The sequence below is a fragment of the Capricornis sumatraensis genome, chromosome 2 (assembly GCF_032405125.1).
Source record: "Capricornis sumatraensis isolate serow.1 chromosome 2, serow.2, whole genome shotgun sequence".
NCBI classification, from domain to species: domain Eukaryota; kingdom Metazoa; phylum Chordata; class Mammalia; order Artiodactyla; family Bovidae; genus Capricornis; species Capricornis sumatraensis.
The window spans coordinates 47,963,171-47,987,374 of record NC_091070.1 but is presented as its reverse complement, the minus strand read 5'-3'; the positions used below and the strand labels follow the sequence as shown (position 1 = coordinate 47,987,374).

Here is a 24,204-nt window from a genome sequence, read left to right as displayed (position 1 = left end):
AGATCTCCGAGATGTAGCCCCAGTGCCTTTTCAAGATCAGAAATCTGAGACCCAGAGAGGTTACTTAAGTTGCTTTAGGTCACACAGCATAAATGGATGTGGAATCAGTAATCATACAATCACACGGCTTTGTGTGTGTGTTCGGGGGGGGAGAGGGCAGAGGGGTCCTTCTAAAATTTAACGTCTACATCAGGTTCAGGTGCCCCATCACTCCCACCCACCCTCCTTTCTTATATTAATTCTGCATCGCTTTCCGAAGAATCAGGTCGTGAAAACTTGTAGTTGTGGCATTCTACAAACAGGTGTCCAGACCACGGGCACGGAATGGGGAATCTGGGTCTCCACTTGCCCGCGGAGAACTCTCCAGCTCCCGCATACAAAGTTTTCTCGGTTCGTACGTTTCTCTTTCAGATCCCTGGCCGCGAGGCCAAGATGCCTGCTGCGGCCTCGGAAGAAGTTCGGAGATGCCGATTCCTCGAAGAAGCCGGGGAGCGTCGGCCGCCGAGTCGGGCGTCCTCTGGCCCGGCGGTGGCGGCGGCCGAGGGGGAGCGCCGCGCTCGGAGCAGCGCGGGGCTGGGCGGGGCGGCCCCTAGGCGTGCGCTGCCCGCCCCGACAGCCAGGGCCGCGGGCCCGCTAGCCCCGCGCGGAGCGAGAGGCGCGCGCGGGCCGTGGGGGCTGGGCCGAGGCGGAGCGCTAGGCGGCGGCGGGAGGCGCCGCGGGACCAGGCAGCGGCCCCCGCCCCCCCCCCGAAGTCCGTCCCCGCGCGGGGCTGGGGAGCTCGGGGCGGGGAAGCCGCGGGGCCGCGCCACGTCCCTCGCCCGCCCCAGAGCGGGTTTTGCAGGCGGCTCCAGGCTGGGAGCTTTTGTGTCTGCGACTCGGGAGCGGCGAGAGCGCAGACCTCCTCCTCAGAGGGCGCTGTGAGTGCGCCGCCTGGGCCCGGCCGCCCGCCTCCCGCCTCCCCTGTCAGCGGCTCCTGAGGCGGCGGCGGCGGCGAAGAAGGAGTGGGAGGAGGCGGCGGCGGCGGCGCACTCGTCCTCCGCACACGCCGGCCCCGGGCGGGGGGCCGCCCCGAGGCCGCGCTCCCGCCGCCGCCGCTGAGCCCGGCCGGACCCCGCACGCCGCCCGGCCGCCCGGAGGCCTCGTCCTCCTCCCAAACTTTGCAAACTCGCCCCGCGTCCCTGCCGCCCTCGGCCGCGCCTCAGCTCTGAGGCTCGCCTCGCAGCCGCAGCGGCCCCGCGAGCAGGAGGAGGAGCCGCCGCCGCAGCATCAAAGAGACCGAATTCCCGCGGCCTGGGGGGGAGTCATGCTTTGCGGTCTGTAATGTCAGCAGAACAGGAGAAGGATCCCATTTCGCTGAAGAGAGTTCGAGGTAACCGAGAAGGGCGCCGGGTTGAGGGAAGCGGGGTGAGCGGGGCGCGCGGGGGCCGCGTGCCCGGCCGCCGGGAGGCCACGGGGCTCTGTCCGGGCCTAACTCCGCGCAGCCCGCGTCCCGCCTGCGCCCCGGGGCCCGGGCTGCGGTCGAAGGCGCGCGGCCCCGGCGCTCGCCCGCCCCCGGGAACCCCGCGCCGGGCCCTGGCCGCCCCGACTTTGTGTTAGGAGGCAGTTGAAGCCGCACTCCGCATCCCTTCATACCCCGCTTCTCGCCCACCTTACCTCGTTGGCCAGACACAGCACAATAGGCAGCTCAGAGGGTGAGAAAGAAAACACCCCCGGCAGAGACCACGAACGATGCCTACCCCCCACAAAAAAGTAAGTTGGACCGCACTGGAGTTGACGCTCTTGCAGAAGGTGTGCCAGGCCTTCGCGTCTCTCCCGGTCCCCCTTCCCACCTTCCGAAAGGCAACAAACATACAGCTTATTTTCCTTAGGAGAGGAGAAACTATATTCATTCAAAACGCTTTCCTCTATTGGCTTATGGATAAGAAGCAAGTCGCCCCAAATCAGTTTTACACACGGTCGGTCGGCTGGCTTCTTCCTCGCACACGAGTTAGGAATTTCCCTGCTGCCTTACTAAGAAATATCAGAGGGAACGTGTGCCAGACAAAAGATACTGCCTATAAGTTCAGACATCAAATGCCGGCTCGAAATTTGGGGAGTGTCCTCCAGCTCTTTATTTCTAGCGTTCAGTAAGGTTAAGGTTGAAAGTCCTAAAGTTGAAGTCGTACAGCTCATTAAGCAAATATTTATTGAACATCTACTCTCTGCTCGGCACTGTTTTTGACACTGGGATACCACTGTGAACAAAGCAGAAAGACCATCTTCACCCACCAGGAACTCAAACTCGTGGGGTAAACAAATGATGAACAAATCAAAGGTATAGAATGTCAAATGGTAAGTGCTATGGAAAAGATCAAAGCAGGGAGAGTGGTTAGAAAGTATGTATGGAGATGAAGTTTGGCAAAGATCCAGAGGAAGTGGTAGAGCAGAGCTCTATGCATAGGTGTGGGAATAGCAGTATTGGCAAGAGGAACAGCAAGTGCAAAGGCCCTGGGTCTGGAATTTGCCTAGCGTGCTCAAGCAGCTGCATAGAAACTCTTGTAAGTGGCATGGAGTGAGCAAAGGGACAGTAGTGTGAGCTGAGCAGAAGGATAGGGTGAGTGTGTACTGGGGGTCTTGTGAGCCATTGAAAGATTTTACTTTGGCTTTCATTCTGAGATAGGTGCTGAATGGTTTTGTCTAGGAAAGTGACTGATGTGACTTAGGTTTTTACTTGCGCTGTGTGGAGAACAGACTGTAGAGAACAAGGGCTAACAAGGGAGGCTGGTTAGGAGGCTATTGTAATAAACCTTTCATCCAAACAAGATAAAGTGCTTTATAAATCTGTAGTAAGGTAAATTTCCAGTTGATTTCAGTGATGTAGAGACGGAGGACCGCAGCCATTCATCTGTGTTTTTGTTTCTTGTGACTAGAGATTAAATCTGTAGAACTGGCTTGAGACACAGTGACAATGTGGAATCCAAATAACATCACTTGAGTTTAGATAGAGATTGATTTTCTTAATCATTTAAGCAAAAACATAATTTAGAGCAGAATATTGTTTTTACAGGCTTAACATCAGCACAGTCTTTCTCTTGGTGAAGATTTTCTATTTCAACTTTTCTTTTCTCTTTGTGGTTATGAGTTGCCAAAGCCTTTAAGGAGTAGACTTTCTGAAATAGTTATCTCTTTGGTATGTGTACCATATTGTTTTGCCCATTATTGTAAATTACTTTGGGCTTGAAGGAAAAGAAATCGTTATCAAGTTTATACCTTTGAATTCAATTGTCAGTCTTAATCAAATGTAATTTTAAATAAAATTGATGGGTATTTCACTGTGGGTCAAGAGCACAGATCTATCTTTGCTTTGTCACAACTGCTGGTTTTAACTTAGATGTTGGGAATTCACTCAGGTGTCAGCTCAAGAATACTGTGAGAGTTAAGTACCAGAATATAAGACAAAGCACTTTTTAAAATAAAAAGCCAATATGAAGAGGAGTTTTTATAATAAGTCGTTTTGTACTAATTAGAACATTAATTTTTAAAGGATTCTAAAATTATTTTATAATTCATAAAAGGTACCAGTATATCTACACGAGCTCTTCTGAAGCACAGTTCTGCTTAACTTCACTGCCCTGAAGCTTTTGGTTATAATTTATATCATCTGACTGCTTATAAGAATGTGGTGTTTGCAGAACATAATCTCTTGAACAGTGCTTCTCAAACTGCTTCTCCATCCATTGATATACATAGACAGACTTTTTAATGGTTGTGTATTTCATATGTATAAAAAAAGTAAGTCATCAAACCTCTTGCTGAGGATAAGGCTAAGATACAGATGATAGATAGACAGACACATATAGGTAGATAGATCTCTCTAGATATCTGCATATGTATAGACAGAGATATATGTATAGATATAGATAGATATCTCTGTCTATACAGATATCTCTACATATGTCTGTAGAGAGGCCTATATATATATTTACATTTAGAAGAATTATTAGAAAATAATATTATAGGTGTAACTCAGATATGGCAAAATTAGGACAACATGAATGACTTAAGGACTTTCTAATAGTATACTCTGTAGGCCTAAAGCACCATGATCCCTTAGGATGCTTATAAAAAATGTAGCTTCCTGGACCCACAGAATTAGGATTTCTGAGAGATCTCTCTGCATACTTAACAAACTCTCCTGGTGGTCCTTATGTACACAAAAGTTTGAGAACTGCTGTTGTTAGACCTAGGTTATGATAGGTAAGTGGACCAGAGGAAGTAGACTGGTAGTTTTCCAAACTTGCCCTGATATTTTAATATTAGATTCAGAGTTCATATTTAGTGGCAAAATATCTTTTTCATATTTCCTACCAGTTCTTACCAGCTCCCAAACCCTCAGCCCATGATTGAAAGACAGATCCATGAGGATATGTGCAATATCTTGATTATTTTTCTATTTCTTCCTTAACTGCTTTGCTCACAGGAGATACTAAATGAATGAATGAATGAATACATGAAGGAACTCATTCATGTCTTTATGTTGCTTTCAGATTGTCCATAGCCCCTCCCACCAATTTTTACTTGCCCTTTTCCCTTAAAATGTTACCATCATCCTTATTTTAACCAACAATCCTGTTATCCAGTATTCTTAGCACTCTTAGGTGTTGATCTGATGACAATACTTGTTCATTTATTCAACAAAGATTTATTGGGTAGATAATGGGAATACATTGGTAAGAAGACATAATGCTTCTCTTCACTAACTTTTAGTGTAGTCTGGGATACGGAAAAGTAATCATTTACAGACAGCGTGATAAGTGCTGTGGTCATCTATGAAAAAATAAACATATAACCCCTCTTTAAGGGAGTCAAGGAAGGCCTCCTGGAGGAAACTTTTAAGAAGCAGTGGGTGTTCCTTTGTTTTAAATGTTGTAGAAAGAGCAGCAAGGAGGATAAGGGGTGAGAAGGTGGTCTAGGAACTTAGTGATGATTTTGAGAGGGCACTTTTGGGGAGAAAACCACATTTCAAAGTACTGAATATTAAGTGGTGAAGATGTGATTTAAAAGCAGCTTGGTAGCAGAAGGAAATACATAGCCAATAGATTGGAAAGAGTCAAGACAAAGTTTGTATGGGTTCTCTTTGTTTACTTTTTCTCCCTTAAGAAATGATAGACATGTTAGTAGACCAACAGAAGGACCTGATTTAGAGGAAGAGGGCAGAAACTGAAAAAGCAACAGAAAAAGAGCATAATTCATTAATAAAGCATTCAGTACATTAAAAAAAATTATCTACTGTGTGCTAGGTACTCGCTGTTGTAGAAGCTGGGCATGAAACAGACAAGGCTCCTATCCTCATAAATAAAGTTTCTGCATATGAGAGAAGGAATAGCATCAAGGATGCGAATGAAGAGTTAGTCTTAGAGAATTAAAGAGAAAATGAAGAAGAAAAGCAAATTTAGAGATGAAGAAGGAAGTTGAAGCATTCATTTCAGATGAAATGCTTTTTTTTTTACATAAATGTCACATTTATTGTTTCAAATACAATTCTGTCTGATTTATTACTGATTTTGTGTGGAAAAATTAAGACAGCTGACATATGACTCATGTCAGAACTGTGCTGAACACTATATAGTATCAAGATAATTCCATCTAGACTATGAATAAATGATAGTTCTTTAGTAGAAATTTCACTAGTCATGAGGCAAAAGTGACTAAGTAGCTATCTGCTTTTAAAAGACTGTACACCCTCAGGTGAAAAGCTTTTAACCAGAGTTGAAATGACATTGGAGAGGTGAGGATGTATTTTAGAGTGGCATAATAACACAGAAATGTCACAGACGCATACAAAATAGACGGTACTAAAAAAAAATACAGACCATCTTGATAAGAGGAGTGTATGGAAGATTTGGATTAAGATAGAAGAATAAGCATAATTTACATAGTCATAGAACTGAGGGAAAGAACCGGTGAGAGAAAATCTAAAGGACAGGATTTTGAGGGGGATTGTTGTTTTATTTTTTAATTAGCAGAAGTAAGGACTAGGCAGAGTGTCAGGAAAGCAAGTTTGGTTTTCAGCGCATTGAATGAGTGTCCCTGTGGGATGTTGCAGAGTATGCAGTGGATATACATGGTTTGGAACTGAGGTGGGTGGTCTGAGCCAGAAATAGAGATCTGGAAGTTATCAGTAAACATGTGAATATTAATTTGATGTCTTGGGAGTAGATGAGCTTACCCAAGAGAGTGAAAAGTTTGAAGAAAAAAGCATTGAGAAAAGCAACTTTGGGAACATTAATGTTTAGGAGATAAGAGGGAAAAGAGGGCGCTGAAAAACAGAGTGCCAAGGAGTAGCCAGAGAGATAGAGGAGAAAAACAGAAGAGAATGGTGTCACAGATATATAAAAGAATAAATTTATGAGGAAGTGATAAATGGATTTTGTTGTTAACAAATGGAATGAAATGTGTCTGTGAGACCTTCAGCATGCTCTTTCTCCCATATTCCCTAACTTGATAAATATCATTTATTTAGTAACCCAAACCCATCCCCCACTGCAACTCAGCACTGTCCGAGTCCTAGGTATTCTGTCTCTTTAGTAGGCTTTGTACCCGTCATCTCCTAGTCTTTCCACAGCTGCTACTTTAGTTCAGATTTTGCTTATCTCTGATTATTACATTAACCCTGTCACTGGTTTCAGTGACCCATTTTGTCTTTTTTAACCCATTTTCCACGTTGCTACTTACTGCTGGTAATAACTACCATTCATTAAGTACTCACCAAACAGTTTTCTCCTGTGCCTCTAGTGTCTCCTGCATTGGCAGGAACTTTACCACTAGCGCCACCTGGGAAGCCCATATTCAAGTCTACCCAGCTAGTAAGTGGCAAAGCTAGAATGTAAATTCTGGGGCACAAATCCTAGCCACACAGTTTAGTCACATTACTCTTTTTTGTAAAATTCTTCATTGGTTTCCCATTGCATTTCTGATGAAAATCCAGCCTTCTTATGTTGACCCAATCCAACATTCCTATATTCTTATTTGACCCAGTCCTCCGTCCTTCATATTCATGAAATGTTCATCCTTGTCTCCCATGCTCCATTTCTGAAATATTCACATTTCCTCTCTAGATGTCATGAGCTCTCTTGCCTTTACATTTTTCTTTGCACATTCTGTTTCTTCTGCTAGGCATGTCCTCTTTTTCCTAACTTTGGTACAATATCCATCCTCAAAGCATCAGCTTCATTGAGACTTCCCATTATTAGAGGTGTTATTGTATAGAGTCAGCTTTCCACTTGGACACCATCTACCCACCCTTCTAAGCTTTACTTTTGTGAGCAGCCTTAAACTTTCATGCACCAAAGTAATGCAAAGATTGTTAGTTTGGGAACAGCTGGCACAGGAACCACAAATATTTAAAAACTTAAATGGAAAATTCTGAAAGAGATGGGAATACCAGACCACCTGACCTGCCTCTTGAGAAATCTGTATGCAGGCCAAGAAGCAACAGTTAGAACTGGACATGGAACAACAGACTGGTTCCAAATAGGAAAAGGAGTACGTCAAGGCTGTATATTTTCACCCTGCTTCTTTAACTTATATGCAGAGTACATCATGAGAAACACTGGACTGGAAGAAACACAAGCTGGAATCAAGATTGCCAGGAGAAATATCAATAACTTCAGATATGCAGATGACACCACCCTTATGGCAGAAAGCGAAGAGGAACTAAAAAGCCTCTTGATGAAAGTGAAAGAGGAGAGTGTTAAAGCTCAACATTCAGAAAACGAAGATCATGGCATCTGGTCCCATGACTTCATGGGAAGTAGATGGGGAAACAGTGGAAACAGTGTCAGACTTTATTTTTGGGGCTCCAAAATCACTGCAGATGGTGATTACAGCCCATGAAATTAAAAGACGCTTACTCCTTGGAAGAAAAGTTATGACCAACCTAGATAGTATATTCAAAAGCAGAGACGTTACTTTGCCAACTAAGGTCTGTCTAGTCAAGGCTATGGTTTTTCCAGTAGTCATGTATGGATGTGAGAGTTGGACTGTGACAAAAGCTGAGCGCCGAAGAATTGATGCTTTTGAACTGTGGTGTTGGAGAAGACTCTTGAGAGTCCCTTGGACTGCAAGGAGATCCAACCAGTCCGTTCTGAAGGAGATCAGCCCTGGGATTTCTTTGGAAGGAATGATGCTAAAGCTGAAACTCCAGTACTTTGGCCACCTCATGCGAACAGTTGACTCATTGGAAAAGACTCTGATGCTGGGAGGGATTGGGGGCAGGAGGAGAAGGGGATGACAGAGGATGAGATGGCTGGATGGCATCACTGACTCGATGGACGTGAGTCTGAGTGAACTCCGGGAGTTGGTGATGGACAGGGAGGCCTGGCGTGCTGTGATTCATGGGGTCGCAAAGAGGCGGACACAACTGAGCGACTGAACTGAACTGAACTGAAATGACTGAGGTTGAGGGCTTTCTTAATTTAATATTTATTACATGCCCAGATTGATATAGATTTGAGGCATCATATAGTGGACACTTTCTGCCTTGGATTTGAAAAGGAAATAATGTGTTTTTCATTTCAGTCATATAAAGCCATTTTGCCAAATGCTTGATGGAATTCATGTAACACTATATTCACGTATTCACAATGTTTCCATTCCATGGTAGAGACTAATATTATAAAAGTATGTTTCAGGTGACGATAAAGCTGTTTAGCTAAGAAGCCCACATCCAGCTGACAGTATATGCTAGATTTCTGTGCTGTTACGAAAAACCGATATTTGAGTGTCCGGTGATTGTGTTGTCACTGCTGGTCATTAGATATTTTGATAGGATGTTAAATGCTGTAGAAACTGAAGTGAAGTACGCTAGTGATAAAGTTTAGTCTAAAGGGAAACAAAATGAGGACTAGCAGTTGAGGATCTGCTCTGTGCCAGGCAGTGTATTAGGTACTGTTTCAGTCTGTTTGGGCTGCTGTAACAGAATACCATAGACTGGGTGGTTTGGAAACCACAGATATTATATTTCTTACAATTCTTTTCTAAAAATCTTTTATTTACTTATTTATTTTTGGCTGTGGTGGATCTTTGTTTCTGTGCACAAGCTTTTCTCTAGTTGTGGCGTACAGGGGCTGCTCTAGTTGCAGTGTGCGTGCTTCTCACTGCACTGGCTTCTGTTGTTGCAGAGTACGGGCTGTAGGGCACGCAGACTTTAGTAGTCACCCCGCACAGGCTCAGTAGTTGTGGTGCATATGCTTAGTTGCCCTGCAGTCATGTGGATTCTTCCCAGATCAGGGATCAAACTCGTGTACCCAGCTTTGGCAGGCAGATTCTTAAACACTGGACCACCAGGGAAATCCTATCTCTTAACAATTCTGACAGCTAGAAAATCTGAAAGCAAGGAGCCAGCAGACTTGGTGTCTGGTGAAGACCCACTTCGTGGTTCATAGACAAGTCTTCCTACTCTGTCCAAATATGGAAAGGGGTGGGGAAACTCTCCTAGGTCTGTTTCATAGGGGCAGACAAAGCCCACTTGACCTAATCACCTGTCAAAGACCCCACCTCCTAATACCATCACACTGAGATTAGGATTTCAACCTAAGTATTTCGGAGGACGAAACCTGGTTTGAGTCAAATCGGTCTAGAATACATACTTATTCTAATACATTCACATATTAAAATACACACTTGGAATAATGCTGAAGGAAGTCTGTTTAAAGAAAAATATTAGAATATTCATTGGAAGGACTGATGCTGAAGCGCTAATACTTTGGCCACCTGATGCAAAGAGCCGACTCATTGGAAAAGACCTTTATGCTGGGAAAGTTGAGGGCAAGAGAAGAAGGGGGTGACAGAGGATGAGATGGTTGGATGGCATCATCGACTCAATGGACAAGACTGTGAGCAAGCTCTGGGAGATAGTGAAGGACAGGGAAGCCTGGCATGCTGCAGTCCATAGGATCACAAAGAGTTGGACACAACTGAACGACTGAACAACAAAAATGTTTTAAAATAATGTAGTCACATTACCTACTAGAACAGTTACTATCACATACCAAGCCATAATTGTGAATAAAATGAGTTTAATAAAAGGAAATTTAAAATATATGAGGCACACTAACATCTAGTGTACAAGAATAATGTCCTCACTCCCTTTAAAGACTTGGTGCCAAAATAGATTGAGTCTTAAACCTAAAGAATAAAGACGTTGTACCTAGACCAAGAAAAAACCATAAGAGGCCTAAAGTAAATAATCCACTCTTTAAAAAATGAAAAAATACTCTCTTTAAGAAATAAAAAGTGCTTACAAATACTTCCCTGGTGGCTCAGATGGTAAAGAATCCACCTGTGGTACTGAAGACCTGGGTTTGATCTCTGGGTTGGGACAGTCCCCTGAAGAAGGGAACGGCTACCCACCCCACATTCTGGCCTGGAGAATTCCGTGGACTGTGTAGTCCATGGGGGTTGCAGAGTCAGGCACGACTGAGCGACCTTCACTTTCACTTTGGCTTGCCTGGTGGCTCAGATGGTAAAGTGTCTGCCTGCAATGCAGGAGACCTGGGTTTAGTCCTTGGGTCAGGAAGACCCCTGGTTAAAGAAATGACAACACAATCCAGTATTCTTGTCTGGAAAATCCCGCAGTTGGAGGAGTCTGTCAGGGTATAGTCCATGGGGTTGCAAAGAGTCAGATACAGCTGAGTGACTAACACACACAAATAAATGATTTTATCCTTATAAGTGAGTTTCATATAAAAATCATTAATTTGTAGAGTCTTTAGATGGGAAAAAATAGCTTCATGTAATAGATTGGAAACTCCCCTAAGATGATAAGAAGATAAATAAGCTTCCAGATCTACATAAAAGGTAAAAGTTTATTTTGCTTAATTGAGATTGATTGACATAATGAAGGATGATAATATATAGATTAAATTCCTTTACTTTCTTAGGATGAGAGGGGTTTCTTTCTCTATTGTGGACATAACTCCTTCCAACTTCTTTGCCCCTTGTGCATTCAGAGGGCAGTGGGCAGGTAGGAGTGAAGAGATGAGATTAAGAAGTTCAAGAATTAACAAAAGGATCAGAGTAGCCATTGTTACAACAAGCTTTGGAAGTTCCCCTTTTCTTGGTTCCGTGCCCTACAGCTCTCAACTTCTGGCTGAAATGGTCATGGTTTCCCTTGCAGAGTGTAGAGCAGATACAGAGAAGCTTTGGCATCAAGTTATTAAGATAACCTAAATAACTACCTCTATAACCCCTACTTTCCCTTCTTATGGATTTTGGCCTTGCAACTTCATTTCTAAGGAGTAATAATTACAGAAATTCTTGGTAGCTTGTATTCTAATTAGCCCCAGTGAGCATTAATCTGATTTAACGTGACTTACTACATCATGGAGGTGACAGAACCAGCATTATTACAAGCAGTGATGGGAGGGACCTAGGTAAGGCCAAGAATCAAGCCATTGGAAATGGCATCATTAACTTTTTAGATGAATAATCAGTGGGGCAACAGAGACCAGTGGGAACTTGAAGGATTGTTTTATGGAGGAAAATATTAGACTCTTAAATAAAAAAGTAATACTATAAAATTCAGTTTTCAAAAAAGAATTTTAGATGGCTTTGTTCACAGATTACTTGAAAATATGGAATTTATTTAAATGATTCCAAATGTCAGAGTTTTGCCTTATAGTAAATATAGAAATTATTATTAAACTTTTAGAAAGTGAACAGAGATGATAGAGTACATTTTGTTCATCTTTAAATTACAGTATTTTAATAGAAAAAGTTACAGCTATTCAGTAGTCTTAATAATGCTGTGGAAAAACGTAATTTATATGTACTAGAAGAGACTAATGTATTAATCAGTTCAGTTCAGTTCAGTCGGTCAGTTGTGTCTGACTCTTTGCAACCCCATGGACTGTAGGACCCAGGCCTCCCTGTCCATCACTAACTCCCAGAGTTTACTAAAGTCATGTCCATCGAGTCAGTGATGCCATCCAACCAGCTCATCCTCTGTCGTCCCCTTCTCCTCCCGCCATAAATCTTTCCCAGCATCAGGGTCTTTTCAAATGAGTCAGTTCTTCGCATTGGGTGGCCAAAGTATTGGAGTTTCAGCTTCAGCGTCAGTCCTTCCAATAAATATTCAGGACTGATTTCCTTTAGGATGGACTGATTGGATTTCCTAGCTGTCCAAGGGACTCTCAAGTCTTCTTCAACACCACAGTTCAAAAGCATCAATTCTTCAGTGCTCAGCTTTCTTCACAGTCCAACTCTCACATCCATACATGACCACAGGAAAAACCATAGCTTTGACTAGATGGACCTTTGTTGGCAAAGTAATGTCTGTGCTTTTTAATATGGTGTCCAGACTGGTCATAACTTTCCTTCCAAGGAGTAAGCGTCTTTTAATTTCATGGCTGCAGTCACCATCTGCAGTGAATTTGGAGCCCAAAAAAATAAAGTTTGCCACTGTCTCCGCTGTTTCCTCATCTATTTGCCATGAAGTGATGGGACCAGATGCCATAATCTTCGTTTTCTGAATGCTGAGTTTTAAGCCAACTTTTTCACAGTTCTCTTTCACTTTCATCAAGAGGCTCTTTAGTTCTTCTTTACTTTCTGCCATAAGGATGGTGTCATCTGCATATCTGAGGTTATTGATATTTCTCCCGGCAATCTTGATTCCAGCTTGTGCTTCATCCAGCCCAGCGTTTCTCATGATGTACTCTGCATATAAGTTAAAGAAGCAGGGTGACAATATACAGCCTTGATGTACTCCTTTTCCTATTTGGAACCAGTCTGTTGTTCCATGTCCGGTTCTAACTGTTGGTTCTTGATCTACATACAGATTTCTCAAGAGGCAAGTCAGGTGGTCTGGTATTCCCATCTCTTTAAGAATTTTTCACAGATTGTGGTGATCCACACAGTCAAAGGCTTTGGCATAGTTAACAAAGCAGAAGTAGATGTTTTTCTGGAACTCTGTTGATTTTTTGATGATCCAATGGATGTTGGCAATTTGATCTCTGGTTCCTTTGCCTTTTCTAAAACCATCTTGAGCATCTGGAAGTTCACGGTTCACATACTATTGGAGCCTGGCTTGGAGAATTTTGAGCTTAGTTTGTTAGCGTGTGAGATGAGTACAATTGTGTGGTAGTTTGAGCATTCTTTGGCATTGCCTTTCTTTGGGATTGGAATGAAGACTGACCTTTTCCAGTCCTGTGGCCACTGCTGCATTTTCCAAATTTGCTGGCATATTGAGTGCAGCACTTTCACAGCATCATCTTTTAGAAGTTGAAATAGCTCAACTGGAATTCCATCACCTCCACTAGCTTTGTTCGCAGTGATGCTTCCTAAGGGCCACTCTACTTCACATTCCAGGATGTCTGGCTCTAGATGAGTGATCACACCATTGTGATTATCTGGGTCATGAAGGTCTTTTTTGTGCAGTTCTTCTGTGTATTCTTGCCACCTTATCCTAATATCTTCTGCTTCTGTTAGGTCCGTACCATTTCTATCCTTTATTGAGCCCATCTTTGCATGAAATATTCCCTTGGTATCTCTAATTTTCTTGAAGAGATCTCTAGTATTTCCCATTCTATTGTTTTCCTCTATTTCTTTGCACTGATCACTGAGGAAGGCTTTCTTATCTCTCCTTGCTATTCTTTGGAACTCTGCATTCAAATGGATATATCTTTCATTTTTCTCCTTTGCTTTTCACTTCTTTTCACAACTATTTATAAGGCCTCCTTAGACAACCATTTTGTCTTTTTGCATTTCTTTTTCTTGGAGATGGTCTTGATCACTGCCTCCTGTACAATGTCACGAACCTCCGTTCATAGTTCATCAGGCACTCTTGTCTATCAGATCTAGTCCCTTGAATATATTTGTCACTTCCACTGTCTAATCATAAGGGATTTGAATTAGGTCATACCTGAATGGTCTAGTGGTTTTCCCTACTTCCTTCAATTTAAGTCTGAATTTGGCAATAAGGAGTTCATGATCTGAGCCACAGTCACCTCTCATCTTGTTTTTACTGACTGTATAGAGCTTCTCCATCTTTGGCTGCAAAGGGTATAATCAATCTGATTTTGGTGTTGACCATCTGTTGATGTCCACGTATAGAGTCTTCTCTTGTGCTGTTGGAAGAGGGTGTTTGCTATGACCAGTGCGTTCTCTTGGCAAAACTCTTATTTCCTTTGCCCTGCTTCATTCTGTACTCCAAGGCCAAACTTGCCTGTTACTCCAGTTGTTTCTTGACTTCTTACTTTTGCATTCCAGTCCCCTATAGTGAAAAGGACATCTTTTTTGGGTGTGTTAATGAACTTTTATTATTAAGCATTACCTTTTTCTATTTACACTTTTGTTATAATGAAGTACCCATAACAAACATTAGGAAAGACAGGGCTTTGATGTTTGGCCCCTTTGTTTCTTTATATAGTCACTTTTTTATTTGAACTCAGGCCCACTGCTAATTCTTTTCCACAGAATTTCTAGGTATTCAGATTTAAGAACAACACATTTCTCTGTTCAGTATGTTAGTATATACTGTTGCATAACAGTATATGGCCTTTTGTGGGCCATTGAGGAAGACATTATATGTATAAGATTTCTGGAAGGCAAACTTACATCTTAGAAATTAAATAAACTTAGTTTTACTTAAGCAACAAAGCAAAAATAAATAAGTTGGACTTCACCAAAATTAAAATCTTATATGTTTTACATCTGATAAGATTCTAGTATTCTTAATATATATGTAAAGAATTCTTAAAACATAACAGAAAAAACAATCTAAGTGAAAAAATAGGCAAAGAACTTGAATAATCATTTCTGCAAAGAAGATCAATAAATACACGAAAGGGTAGTCAACATCATTAGTAATTTTGGAAATGCAAATTAAAAGCACAAGGAGATACCACTTCACACTCACTAAAGTCACTATTGAAAAAACAGGATAAATCTTGGGGGGGATATGAAGAAGTTAGAACCCTCAGACTTTAGAGGTGGGGAATGTAAAATGATGCAGCCACTGTAGAAAACTGCTTCGTGTTTCCTCAAAATGTTAAACATAGAGATATCATGACTCAGCAACTGCACTCCTAGGTGTATACCCAAGAGAATTGAAAATACACTTTCATTAAAAAACATGTACATAAATGCATCCAAAATAGAAACAACCCAGATGTTCACCAACTGATGACTGGATAAAAATAATGTGAAACGTTGTTCAGCCATAGAAAAGAATGCAATAGTAATACGTAAAATAACATGCTGAACCTTGAAAATATTATGCTAAGTGAAAGAAGCCAAACACAGAGCCACATATTATATGGCTAACAGGTATGCGGTTTCTTTTTGGGATTATGATAGTGTTCTGGAATTAAATAGTGGTGATAGTTACACTGCTTGGTGGTAGTGAATAAGCTAAAAACAAAACAAAAACCCATTGAATTGCACACCTAAAAGCAAAAGAAAACAAATCCTAGTTTCAGATTTCAGAGCTGCTTTTTACCAGAGGTATGGCCCATACCTTTACAATTTCATTTCTCTTTGTTTCTTTTTTAAAATGAGCATGATTGTCCTCATAGGTTTGTTATGAAGATTAAGTGAAGGAACATAGATATAGTTAGATAGAAACCTCTAAGATAAGATGCTAGAACAAAACTACAGAGTCTCTCCTTAAATTTCAAGTGAAATGAACTGAAATTTCAGTTGAAAAAAACAAAAAAAAAACGGCAAAAAATGTCAGCAACAAACAAGGGAAGTGGTACAGCCCAGTAACATAAATCTGGAACAGGCTGAAATCTGGATCACTGTTTTAGGCTTCTAAAACAACCCTTCCTCTTGGGAGCTGTTGGTGATTTACAAAATTTTGAGAATTCTCACTAGTAACCCCAAGTCTGGAGAAAAACAAATTAAATGAGTGTTCTTATTGTCTCATTTTTTTGAGTGAGGGAAAACGAGTAAAACAGGTTTGTTGTTGTTTTTAAAGGACTCTCTCTGAGAGAAAAGAAGTCTTCAGGGATACAAGGTGAATAAGACAACACAAGGGAATACTCTAATGTGACTGGGTTACTGCACCCTACAAAGAGGTAGATATGCACTTAACAAAACCTCAGAATTAAGAGCCTGGATGTTTCAAGGAAACATGATAGGTTAACAACCTTACTAAGATAGGCAAACATTTTAAAGAGAATATCCAGTCTAATAAATGTAACATTCATACTGGGTTTATTCTAGGAATGTCAGGCTAGGTTTAACATTAAAATAATATAAAGGAAAAACATCATATGATCAGATACATACCACCTAAGCCAAAAAAACCATCTAAGCCAGGCAAACAACCTTAGATACAAATAAAAGGGAGTCAAAGTCACATACATTAAATCAGAACTTAAAAGGTCTGGGCAAAGTTACAAGGTAAAAATGAAAGCATGATAATTACTCAGACATACTATAGCAAACTAATGAACTAATGCACATAGAGAAGAAAACAGCATGCAGAAGACGAAGAAACCATAACCTACAGGACAAAAAGGAAAAAGTAAAAATTTATACAGTCCTCAACTTTCAATGCAGGCAGTGTCAACATTATTTAAAGAAAAAATAAAAACCATGTTTTTAATGTTTTTTATTTACTGTTTTTATTGATGTTTTAAGCCTTAGAGAATTCTCTTTTGATGAAGAAACATTTAACATATTCATCATTTTAACTTGTTTCTTTTTCCTTATTAAATTTGAATAAGTTAACATTCAATGCTTTTATTTAAAAATATCCCATTTTTGTAAAAATATTACTGTCACTGTTTATACATAGGAATGAAAGTAGGTAGGTAGATAGTAAGCTAAAAGTCTGGACTGATGTTAACTTAGGAGTAATGATAGTTTCTGGCTGGTAGGGTTTGAGCTGTGTATCACTCAGGGTCTAGTCAGGAGGCAGAAACCATACCAATTATTTTTAATGTAAAGAATTTGATATAAAGTATTGCTAACAGGTATTAAACTGGCAAAATGGAATACTAAAGGTTTTACAGAGGTAACAACTGTGGGAAGAAGCTCCCCATGTCCTCATGGCTGTAGGACATAGGAAAGACGTTGGAATTATAAAAATATGTCCACTCACAAGAGGAACCCTGTGGAGTTTAAACTCCGGTCTCTGAGAAAGGGCTGCTGCTTAGCCTGGTGTAAATGCCCATGGGGTTAGAGGATGGGACTAGTGACTCAGTGCTGGTGTCTCTGAGGAGGGCACAATCAGGCTATCTGGGATAATATGTGCTCTAAAGAAAAACAGTGTTATTTTGTTCTAGATGGCTAGCCAGAACAGGGAGTACCTTTCCGCTCATTAGAAGACTTTCTCTTTGTCCCTCAACAGGGCTTTTAAAAAGTTTTTATTCATACTGGTCTTGCACATTTCTTAAATTTATTGCTAGTTATTTTAGTTTAGTTCTGTTCCTGAAAATGAAAACTTTTCTTCTTCTTTATCTTCTAATTAGTTGTGGTTTTTATATATGAAAGCTTTTGGTGTTTAAATATTAATTTAACATCCAGAATCCTTACTAAAATTTTGTTATTGTTTGTCATAGATTTTACCTTCACAGTATTTAAACTTGTCCTAAACAGCCCTTACCAGAAATCTGCTTTGCGTTTTGTTATATGTGGGACTATTGCCAGCATGCTGATTTCTCTTTATTGCCATGTACCGTTTCTTTCCCTGAACTACTGTTGTAAAGATATCATTACAGGTCTCCCTGCTCCTGACTCCATTCTCATCACCAATTTATTCTCAGCACAAATGCTAATGTAATCTTTTTTTAAAAACACAAATTGTGTTACTTTCCTCTTTGAAATTCATAAATGATCATTCACTGTTCTCCAAATATAATCCTGATTCCTTATCATAAACTACAAGGCTCTATATCTCAGTCAGCTTGGGCTGCCATAACAAGATGCCATAGACTGGTGGGCTTAAACAACAGACATTTGTTTTCTCATAGTCTGGTGCTAGGAAGTCCAAGATTAAGGTGCCAGCCAGCTTGTCAGTTCCTGGTCAGAGCTTCCTTCCTGGCTTGTAGGTATATGCCCATCTTCCTGTTGTGTCCTCACGTGCTCTTTCCCAGTGTATACATGAGATATGAAGGAAGGGAAGGAAGAGAGAGAGAGCAAGGACAATAACTTTTTCTTCTTCTAAGACCACTAATCCCATTATAAGGGACCCACCCTTGTGACCTCAGTTCAGTTGCTCAGTTGTGTCCGACTCTTTGCGACCCCATGAATCGCAGCATACCAGGCCTTCCTGTCCATCACCAACACCCAGAGTTCACTCAGACTCACATCCAACGAGTCAGTGATGCCATCCAGCCATCTCATCCTCTGTCATCCCCTTCTCCTCCTGCCCCCAATCCCTCCCAGCATCAGAGTCTTTTCCAATGAGTCAACTCTTTGCATGAGGTGGTCAAAGTACTGGAGCTTCAGCTTTAGCATCATTCCTTCCAAAGAAATCCCAGGGCTGATCTCCTTCAGAATGGACTGGTTGGATTTTCTTGCAGTCCAAGGAACTCTCAAGAGTCTTCTCCAGGACTACAGTTCAAAAGCATCAATTATTCGGCGCTCAGCCTTCTTCACAGTCCAACTCTCACATCCATAAATGACCACAGGAAAAACCATAGCCTTGACTAGACGGACCTTTGTTGGCAAAGTAATGTCTCTGCTTTTCAACATGCATCTAGGTTGGTCATAACTTTTCTTCCAAGGAGTAAGCGTCTTTTAATTTCATGGCTGCAGTCACCATCTGCAGTGATTTTGGAGTCCAAAAAAATAAAGTCTGACACTGTTTCCACTATTTCCCCATCTATTTGCCATGAAGTGATGGGACCAGATGCATGATCTTCGATTTCTGAATGTTGAGCTTTAAGCCAACTTTTTCACTCTCCTCTTTCACTTTCATCAAGAGGCTTTTGAGTTCCTCTTCACTTTCTGCCATAAGGATGGTGTTATCTGCATATCTGAGGTTATTGAAATTTCTCCCGGCAATCTTGATTCCAGCTTGTGCTTCTTCCAGCCTAGCGTTTCTCATGATGTACTCTGCATATAAGTTAAACAAGCAGGGTGACAGTATATAGCCTTGATGTACTCCTTTTCCTATTTGGAACCAGTCTGTTGTTCCATGTCCAGTTCTGACTGTTGCTTCCTGACCTGCATACAGGTTTATCCAGAAACCTTGTGACCTAGTATGACCCTAATTACTTCCAAAACCCCTCATCTCCAAATACTCTCAAACTAGGGTTAGGGCTTCAGTGTAGGAATTGTGGCAGGATACAGCAATCAGTCCATAACACTTTAAAATAATCTGATCCCTGCCTGTCTCTTCAGCCTCTTCTGAAGGCACTCTCCAGAGTCATGTAACACACTGGCCTTTTTTAAATGTCTGAGACACATTTGTGCTCCTTATTTATTCTCTCTGTCTATAGGCTTATTGTTCTGCCCTTCACATGAGAGATTTCTTGTCATCTTTTAGGTCTCAGTTTAAGTATTTCTTTCTTAGAATCTACATGTATGAGCAAGTCTCCAATATTCTTCTGTCAACCCACTGAATTTATTTATTAATATGTTATAAATATGTATTATATGGCTACATATGTGTGTACATAATTCTGTCTGCTTTTGTATATGTTCAGAATTCTCTATAATAAAAAATACGTGTTTTTAATGGAAAAAAGTTCCATTGATAAACTTACTTTTTAACATAGTCAAGCTTTTGCTTTTAATTGATCATATTGAGAAAATCATGCCCACATTCATTTTTGTATTTTGACAATACCTTTCAGAATTAAAAGGCATATACCTTTGATGCCATAATTCTACTTCTAGGAATGACTTGTACATGAGTGTAAAGACATTTATACATGGATTTTCATTGTAGAACAGCAAAGGTTTGGAAACAATTGAAATCCACCAGTAGGGAGAAGACTAGTTTAATGAATTATGGTATAATCATACTATGAAAGACTACTCAGTTGTTAGAGAATGGAGCAGTCCTATATGTAATGGCATAGAATGATTTCCAAGTAAGAAAGCAAGGTACAAACCATTGTTCCATACTAAACATGCCATCGTTTTTGTACTCCCTAGAGATACACTAGAATTAATCTAGATTATCTTTGGCAAGATGGAGAGAAACTAGCAACAGTGTTTGCTTCAGGAATAGGAAACCAGATGACTGAAGGTTTTAATATAGAGACTTACTTTTTCACTGAAAAAAAAAAAAAAAACAATGCTGTGGGAGTAGAAGTGAGTGACTCTGGCTGAGATTATGGGAAAGGCTTTTTGAAGAACAAAGATAATAAAAGCTTAATGCTACTTTATCTAATAAAAATAGAAAACATATTAACAGGTAGCTATAATGGTATGAAAGATATAAAATTTCACTTATAAATAGAAATATTATTTGGATGTATTTACTTATTTTTAGGTGGTGATAGTGGACTGGATGGGTTAGGAGGACCAGGTGTGCAACTAGGAAGCCCAGATAAGAAAAAACGCAAGGCAAATACACAGGTAAATTGGCATTTTCTTTGTTAACAGTTTTTCTTCACTGATATGATCACACTATGAGGTAAATTTAACTTTGGTCATGGATTCTGTTTACTATCCTCATTCTGAACCTAGTAGTAAATTCTGCAGTGATAGTATTTTTATTCACTTATTTAGTTTTTACTCTGCAACTCATGGCTATTATTGGACTGCTGGCCTAGAGTGAATACTGCAAGAAGGAAATGTAGGCAAATAAATTAAAATGCTTATTCTTAAATCTAACTTCAAAGGAATAGATGCCTGTAGTTTTATGAAAAGATTTAAAAATATGTGGACACAAGTTTAACTTGGAGTAATGTTCAACTATTATAATAAATCAGTATGTATGTACATAACATGAAGCAAAAAGCATCTTTTGTCTATAATCTTTGGTCATAATAAACATTTATACATACTGACTTTCTTGGTTTTATCCTCTATAAATTTGAAGCACTCTTTTTGTTATAAAGACTGCGAGTGTGAAGTGTGTACACTTTACTTTTCTCCATATTGGCTACACTGTTAAACTTGGAGTGTGACTAAAACTGGCAGTTAATTTTTCTAGTCTAAGGTCTAGAACGTAGTGCTTTGGAACTACTTCAGTAGCTACTCCCTGAAGTTTAGCCAGGAAAAAAATTTAGGTCCTGTTTACTGTTATTTAACTTTATAGCTATTTGGAGGTGTAAAAGTATTTTTAGTTAAAATTTGAAGTGAAAGATTATAGTTGTAGGCTGGCATATTAAATGAAAATTATGGTAATGAAGCTTCTTTTGAAGACTGAATACATCTAGAGTTTGAAATAATTGATTTGAGCTAAAAAAAAAATACCATATTTCCTTTCCTAAATGAAAGAAACCTACACATTTTTATCATTAAATATAATTAAATATAAACATTTTTTGGAATTGAAAGGTCAAGTGAAGAATTAAATTTTCATAAATTTTCATAAATTAAAATTTCATAAATTTCAAAAGAAATTTAACTAAAACTGGGTTCATAAATGTTAACATTTATGATATCTTTGATCAAAAACATGTATTTCACTTTACATTCTCATTTCAGGGGCCTTCTTTTCCTCCATTGTCTGAGTATGCTCCGCCACCGAATCCAAACTCTGACCATCTAGTGGCTGCTAATCCATTTGATGACAACTACAATACTATTTCCTATAAACCACTACCTTCATCAAATCCGTACCTTGGCCCTGGTTATCCTGGCTTTGGAGGCTACAGCACATTCAGAATGCCACCTCACGTTCCTCCAAGAATGTCTTCCCCATATTGTGGTCCTTACTCACTCAGGAATCAGCCACACCCATTTCCTCAGAATCCTTTGGGCATGGGTTTTAATCGACCTCATGCTTTTAACTTTGGGCCACATGATAATTCAAGTTTTGGAAATCCATCTTACAATAATGCACTGACTCAGAATGTTAACATGCCTAATCAACATTTTAGACAAAATCCTGCTGAAAACTTCAATCAGATTCCTCCGCAGAATGCTAGCCAAGTATCTAACCCTGACTTGGCATCTAACTTTGTCCCTGGAAGTAATTCCAATTTTAGTTCTCCGTTAGAATCTAATCATTCTTTTATTCCTCCCCCAAACACTTTTGGTCAAGCAAAAGCACCACCCCCAAAACAAGACTTTAGTCAAGGAGCTACCAAAAACACAAATCAAAACTCCTCTGCTCATCCACCTCACTTAAATATGGATGACACAGTGAATCAGAGTAACATTGAATTAAAAAATGTGAATCGAAACAATGTCGTCAGTCAAGAGAATAGCCGTTCGAGTAGCACTGAGGCTACAAACAACAGCCATGCAAATGGGACACAGAGTAAACCACGGCAGCCGAGAGGTGCCACAGATACATGCACCACTGAGAAAAGCAATAAATCTGCTCTCCACCCAAGCCGCCACGGGCATTCTTCCTCTGACCCAGTGTATCCTTGTGGAATTTGTACAAATGAGGTGAATGATGATCAGGATGCCATCTTATGTGAAGCCTCTTGTCAGAAATGGTTTCATCGCATCTGCACTGGAATGACCGAAACAGCTTATGGCCTCCTAACAGCAGAAGCGTCAGCAGTATGGGGCTGTGATACCTGTATGGCTGACAAAGATGTCCAGTTAATGCGCACTAGAGAAGCATTCGGTCCACCTGCAGTGGGCAGTGATGGCTAATAACAGGCATTCACTTCGGTGTTTCCCCGCCCTCTGTGTATTACAGAGGGTCAGTGACACAGGATTTTAATGTTTTACATAATTTTTTAAATGCATACATGAAAAGATTATTTACCTTTTAGTTTTTATTAATACTCCATTGCTAGTGCATATTTTGTATTGTCTTGTTTGCTATCGTAAGTAAGAATAATGTATATGGGGGTGCATTAGAAAGTACTATACAAATAAATTTTAGTTGTTGTTAAACATAAAAGCCTCTTGAAGCTTCAAGATAATGTATAGCAAACGTAGGCAAGTTTTTACTTTTTTAAAAGTTACAGTCATTGAAAAATGTGTCAGTTGACCCTTGAACACAAGTTTGAACTGCATACATCCACTGATTTCCAGTAAACACATACTGTCGTACTACATGATCCTTGGTGGGTTAAACCCTAGGATAGGGAAACACAGTTTTGGGGGGCTGGCTGTAAAGTTGTATGCAGTTTTTTGACAGTGAAGAGATTGGCACCCCTAGCTCCTACATTGTTCAAGGGTCAAGTGTATTTCACTGCTGAACTTCGGCAATATCAAATTAAACATTTAGTTCAAAGAATATTTGAGAATCCATGTAATGTGTTCTCAGAAAGAATATATGTAGCTAAAACATGAAAGCATACATTTTAATGGATCTTCTAACAAATAGTAGAGTATGACACTAGATTCTTCCCTTACTGGTGTTCCTGAAATTAGTGACTGTCATATTATCAAGTCAGTCTTTCCAGGATGTCTGTTTGTACAGATACAAGACAGATGTTAGCATATAGTAGATGTTCAATACGTATTTGTTGATTAACTTGTGGATTGTACCACATGAAATTGCTAACGTAAGATCAGTTGAAAATTGACTACAATTAGTAGAGTTGTCATAAAGGGTGTTTTTAGTTGTGCTGTTTAGAAATATAACAATATTATGCTCTTCACTCTTCAGTTTTCCTTGATTATTGAGTTGTTTTGTTATTGTTTTCCAGAGAAATAAATAATACAGTATTCTCAGAAGAATTGTGAATACTTTTCTTAATATCATTTCAAACTGGGACATAGAAAAAATGAATTTGGCCTTACAGGGCTCTGCTGGCAGAAAAACTACTCAGTGGTGGTTTGAAAAATCTTGTTCTTGGGATCTGAATGTAAGACTGAGCCTCACAGGAGTTCAGAATCCATTTTAAGTGAAGATCAATTAAGAGCCAAGGTGAGAGCTTACTTACAATCATTTGAGGCCCTGCAGGAGACACAAGTTTCTGCTGGGGCTGGGGAGAGTGTAAAAATAGACAAAGGTATTCTCTTGAGAGAAGATCAAGAATGGAGACAGTTGGAGGTACACTCATTAAGATTTGAAACAACAGAAACCTGTTTTTGGAGTGGATCAAAACCTGTGACCCAAAAAAAGGATTCTATATGACAGTTGATAGCAATTTACACAATGGTTGGCTGTTGGTAAAGCTC

At 40.2% G+C, this 24,204-nt stretch overlaps 1 protein-coding gene across 1 annotated transcript; it reads left to right on the top strand.

Moving 5' to 3' along the window:
- The first annotated feature begins 1,320 nt into the window (after positions 1-1,320).
- PYGO1 (pygopus family PHD finger 1) lies at positions 1,321-22,722 on the top strand. Its single transcript, XM_068992519.1, has 3 exons — positions 1,321-1,369; positions 20,435-20,520; positions 21,598-22,722. Exons 1-3 carry the CDS (start codon positions 1,321-1,323, stop codon positions 22,720-22,722), a joined length of 1,260 nt encoding a protein of 419 aa, XP_068848620.1.
- Positions 22,723-24,204: the final 1,482 nt, after the last annotated feature.

Excerpts from the sequence above, each read along its gene's own strand:
- PYGO1 (XM_068992519.1), top strand. The coding sequence starts at position 1,321 with ATGTCAGCAGAACAGGAGAAGGATCCCATTTCGCTGAAGAGAGTTCGA. Across the intron at positions 1,370-20,434 it reads TTCGCTGAAGAGAGTTCGAG|GTGGTGATAGTGGACTGGAT; the intron begins GTAACCGAGAAG and ends ACTTATTTTTAG. Across the intron at positions 20,521-21,597 it reads AACGCAAGGCAAATACACAG|GGGCCTTCTTTTCCTCCATT; the intron begins GTAAATTGGCAT and ends TTCTCATTTCAG.